Source organism: Triticum dicoccoides, chromosome 6B, assembly GCF_002162155.2.
Source record: "Triticum dicoccoides isolate Atlit2015 ecotype Zavitan chromosome 6B, WEW_v2.0, whole genome shotgun sequence".
NCBI lineage: Eukaryota > Viridiplantae > Streptophyta > Magnoliopsida > Poales > Poaceae > Triticum > Triticum dicoccoides.
The window spans coordinates 22,405,303-22,410,847 of record NC_041391.1 but is presented as its reverse complement, the minus strand read 5'-3'; the positions used below and the strand labels follow the sequence as shown (position 1 = coordinate 22,410,847).

General features: G+C 42.5%; 1 protein-coding gene across 1 annotated transcript in view; it reads right to left on the bottom strand.

Annotated features, from left to right (window-relative positions):
- The window catches only part of LOC119324668 (disease resistance protein Pik-2-like), an 8,166-nt gene extending 3,241 nt beyond the window's left edge, over positions 1 to 4,925 (bottom strand). The window contains exons 1-3 of the mRNA XM_037598443.1: positions 3,636 to 4,925; positions 3,448 to 3,543; positions 2,253 to 2,987 (exon numbers count right to left, since the gene is read on the bottom strand). Of these exons, the coding sequence (XP_037454340.1) occupies positions 2,253 to 2,987; positions 3,448 to 3,543; positions 3,636 to 4,778 (1,974 nt within the window). The 5' untranslated portion in view covers positions 4,779 to 4,925. The remainder of the gene's footprint in view (positions 1 to 2,252; positions 2,988 to 3,447; positions 3,544 to 3,635) is intronic.
- Positions 4,926 to 5,545: the final 620 nt, after the last annotated feature.

The window sequence follows — 5,545 nt, the reverse complement described above, 5'->3', positions numbered from 1 at the left end:
CAGCAGTACTGATAACAAGTTGAGCAGCTAAGAGAGAGGAAGAATAACAAGAAACGATGCAGTGAGATGAGAGACTACAAAAGAAACAGTGGAGGTTTTACAATCGACACATTGTAGAAGGATAAACAAAATATGAGCTTCCTTCTTGACGTGAAAATTATGCTCACCTCTTAGAGAATTAGGTTGTACAAACAGTCATGATTTCATGAATACTAAGTACACATTTTATCGCCAGTTTATATAATTAAGTAACTACTCAGGTGAATTTAGTTAAGCAAATACAAAATCTCAAGATGGATCTTGATCAAGTTACAAAAATAAGTGGTAAAAATTTAATGGTCAGCAACCGGATATCTGACTAATTTAACTACATAGGTGCAATGCTAAAACCATATACGCGTATTTGAATCTAATGTTCCCAAAACCCTTTTCATCAGTTGTTCCTAATATCCCAATAATTCATTACACAAAAATAATATCCTAACAATGTACTGTATGAGAATCATTACCAATATAAAATATCTAGCTGCGCGTGGGGGAACTCAGGTAGTTAATATATGAAACAATAAGAACTTGATAATCCTAGCCTCAATATGTGGCTTCTGGAAGCCACTAACCAGAGCCCTGACCCTACTTTGATTTAATATTTTTGTTCGAATTTCCAATTTGTCACTAATACATGAAGGACTATGAACTTGAAGCTCACTGCATAGGGGGAATTCACTAAGGGTTGGAATTTCCTTGTACCATGTGCACTAAACATTGTATTCAAGTGTGCACCTGGGGCATTATTGCAACAACTCAAATACGCACCAGCTTCTATTAAACAGACAAGTATCATGCAGTTAGTATGGTGAGAACATTTGACGCTGCAACTGACTTGATGAGGCAAAACATATACAACAACGTTGTACGGGGAAACAAAGGATGTGAATAATTTTCTCCAATGACCCACAAAACTACAATCTCAACAGAATCTTTGGCTTGCTGAGGGCAAAAATTACGAGAACAAAATTGGTACTTTAACTCTTCAAATTTGATGCACAGGAGACAACTGAGATTTCTTTTTCAAGAAAACGCAAAAGCTTTGTGTCCTGTTGCATTGATAGAAATGAATAATTTACAGGCTTAAGACACTGTTGCAACCAAATAGCAGCACGGAGGACAACAATTGACAAACTAGGTGCTCATTACAACAGACAGTTCACCAAAACAACAACGGACTTGATGCCTTCCACAAACACAAGATATGACATAGACCAGCAGAAATCTCCGTCGCAGGTGGAGAGAATCTAGCTCTGCAAAGAAGGGCGGATATAGGCCGCCACAACTTGAGCAAAGATGTGTGTCCCATCAATGGCAGCGAACCACACCTCACTACCGACAAAGGAACCCCTGCAACACTAAGTGCATCCTCCTACCATCAAGTAGGCCAAAGACGACAAGACCCAAAACCCGGATTTCATGCCACCGCATAAAACCACACCCTACATCTACCACAGTGAACTCCTGAACCACCAGATGTTGTCTGCCCAATCATCTCACGACACAAAAAATCCATGCTATCTAAAGCATGGTCATCATCCATGCACCGCCAATGCACTCAGACACCAACAAATAAGAAAAACAAACGTTCGAGCCACATTGCGAGGATGACAGGGCATGAATTCCTCCATGATCTACTCCATTGCCACATGAAGCTGCAATACCTACACAGTGTGGACCGTGCAGCTGCGATCTAGACGATGCCCCGCAGATCCAGCGAGCCGCCAGCTTCGGCTCACATGGGCACAATAACATGCTTGATGCTGTCCTGGCCTCCGCCCGAATGTACGACAGTGTCACCAGCATACTCCCGATAGCATCCACAAACATGCTAACACATGGCAATCGCCAGCCCACCACCCCAGTGAGGCCCCAACACGGCACACATCAGGATGCACTACTTGCAATGTCCAAGACCGCATCCCAGTTGCATGGACCCACCATGGCGTCTGCCAGAACTTAGTAGGCTAATCCAGATCTACTATTTTCCAAGATCTAATGGTGAATATTTTCCTAGATCAAATATTTCGGTATGTACAAATATATTTGATTTTGAATTTATTCTTAAATAAGACATCTGGTTTTATAATCAAAATCTGAACCGAGAGAAATGTCAAGCTCAAATATAATCTTGCATAAGGCAAAACTAATAAACATGAAGCAAAACTCATATGTAACGGAGCAAAGGATTGTAGCTATAAAAGTACCTTCTTTATGAAGAGGTCAAGTGCAGCATCATCTTTCAGACCATCAAGACAGTACATGTTCTTGTCTACTATTGAACAATGTTTGGCAATGTTTTTTTCTCTTGTCGTGACTATGATCCTTCCAGCATTATGTAAACATTGTTTGATAGAATCCCATTCAGAAATGGACCATATATCATCAATAACAACAAGACACTTTTTTGTTTTTAGTACCCGAGCTAGCTCTTCATTTAACCCTTGAAGTTTCATCTTTTGCACTCTAGTTGATGTTGATGCGGGAGGATCTTCTTGAATAGTAATCTGAAGCTGCAAAGCCAAATCCCTAAGGAGTGCCTCAGGGTTAAAAGGACGCATTGCAGTGGCCCAAGCACGTTTCCAGCCACCAAGCTGCTGGCTTCGGTAGATGCTTCGGACAAGAGTGGTTTTTCCAAGACCCCCCATTCCCCAAACTGAGATCACCTTACAGCCTTTATCATTGTCTGGTTGGTCAACTAATTTGATAAGAACAGATTTTTCTGTTTCTCGCCCACAGATCACTTCATCAGCTAGTGCTAGTGTCCTGCTGCCATCAAACTTCTTTCCAGCAGTTGAGTTGCAAGCTTTGTCTTCACCTACATTGTTCGGTTCTTGGTTTTCCTTCTGTATTTCATCAGTGGGCATTGCTGTGTTTTTCTCAGCAGTAATAACTTTCTTTGGGTCGGGAACAGGCTCGGCAGAACATGATGCACAAATAGCCTGAACAAATAGCAGATATATGAGAATCTATGTACTCGTACTCGACAAATTTTCACATCTACACAGAAAGTTGGGGATCTGCAAGTGCACACTTCCAGTGAGTGCAGTATGCCCAACAAATTATCTAAGTTCATATATATACTGAGTTCAACTACAAAGCACTGTGTGTGTTTTTAGTTAGCTACTAGTCCCTCCGTTCCTAAATATAAGTTTTTGTAGAGATTTTACTATGGACCACATACGGAATAAAATAGGTGCATCTACACTCTAAATACATCTATAATTCTATATACATCCGTATATGGTCCATAGTGAAATCTCTTCAAAATTTAGAAACGGAGGGAGTAGGAGGCATGTCCTGATTCCCGACATGGCTCGGCTTCATTTCCCTCAAAATTTAAAATTTGTTAAATATTCGTCCACAAATACATGTTTAAGGTATCAAATTTCAGAGTCCCACCTTCAGTTTCTCATTCTCTGCCACAGCCAGCCCTGCTTCATTGATGCCAAACATTACCCCACAAACACAGCACATGCTGATCTGCTCCTCTGAATTCTGCAATTGGACGTGAAATAAAAAGAAGAATCAACCATCCACAAAGAGAATGAGACAAATTATAACAAAAATCATGCAAGAAAAAGATTTACCTTCGTGTGGAACAAATAAATAGTTTGATCACATGACAACTGCTTGAATTTTGAAACTTGGTACGGTCTCTTCGCGCACAAGCTTGCAATTTCAACTTGCTGTGTGGAAACGATGATTCTACTTCGTTTCTTGTTGACGGGAAAGTACTTCTTAATGCAATGCCACTCTTCTATTGTGGACAGGTCATTTATGACAACTAGGTAGCTACTACTACACAACTGTGCATTAAACACATGGACTAAATCACTTTGATCCATCTTCTCCATCTTGGCCAGAACGGCCCCAACACTTGTTTCTTGTTCTGCTTTTCCAACCACATCATGAGTGTTTTCATTTAATTGCCTTACCAAGCTCTGGAGGAACTTTTGAGGATTGAAAGATGGCTCTCCAACCATATCATGGGAATTTTCATAAAATTGCCTTACCAAGCTCCTGAGGAACTCTTGTGGATTGAAAGGATGCATCAACCTAATCCAAGCACAGAATCCAAACCTTTTTGATACCTTTGGATCATCATAAACATCCTGGATGGCGGATGTCTTCCCAAGATCACCATTTGTTCCCCACATGGCGATCACCCTAAGGTCAACATGGTTGTTGGTAATCAGCTGGTGGAGGTCGACCTCTGATGATTTTTGATGCTCCAAGATGTTAGGCCTTGCTTCATTGATGCCAAACATTGCCGCAGCGGCAATGCTGGCCTGCTCCTCTGCCACGGAAGGCTTGGAGCCTGAACTCTCCTTGATGAGGCGATAGCGCAGGTTCCTGTTACTCACGTCTTCCACCTCGGCCCTCAGCTCCTTCACCTCTTTGGCAATGCGACGCCGATCACCTGGGTTGCGGGGGATGCACCCCATGAAAGGCTTTTTCTCTGAGTGAAGGCCAAAATCCATGAGGCTGTCCTCCACCTTGTAGGCCAGGACCCCGATCTGTTTCACCCAGGTAGTGAGCACCTTGTTCTGGCTTTGCTCTTCATCAGCCATCATCAGGAATGACTGCATCATCTGCAGCTCATCCTTGATGAAGTTCACATCGCGCTCGACACCAAGCTGTAGGGCGATTTCCTCCGCCGCCTTGGACGTGGCATAGCCCAGTGCCCCGCCCAGCGCGGCCTTCCCCAAGCTCACCCCCGTCGCCTCCATGGTTCTGGTTTTCTCGCTGTGATGTAGAAGGGGCTGGTGCTAATGGCAGATATGAGTGTAGCTAGAAGCTGATAAGGGTGAGTACATTAAGAAGGGGAATCCATTCCAGCTACAAGCCTGATGTCAAGTTGGCATATTTCTTTTTCTTCATGACAAAACTCGAGGCACCATCATGTGCACTCGAGTCCAAACAAATTAATTTAGCTACATGGCCGGCTCTGATTAAACAAACAATCAATAATTTACGGCACTGTTGAAGGGGGTAAGCAAGGACTGAAACCTCGAGGGTCACCCCATCTGGTGCGCATTGCATATGCAGAATTGCATAGTATGGACAGATTCATGAAGACTGACTGCATAAGTTAACTTTGAGATAGTAGAGTCTCTAATGATTAGAAAATGGTGGTTTGTATTCATATGCAACCACTGCGCTTAGGTTTAACTTTGAGATTAGTTGTCTTGTCCACATCTCGGGTGCCTCTTCCACGGTACAAAGGCTTTTAATTATACGACAGATGCAGTGCAAGATCGCCCTGATTTTAATCTTCAATTGAGGGGACAGAAATTACATATTATGTGGAAACATCAACCAAAGGCAATCTTCATTACAAGACTGGGGGCACCATCTTGTGCACTAGACTATTGACAAAGTAATTTAGCTACATGGCTGGCCCTGAATAAACAAACAATCAAGTAATTTACTGCGGTATTGCTTTCGGTAAGCAAGCAAGAAGCCGCATCTGGCACGCGTCGCATGCCTAATTGCA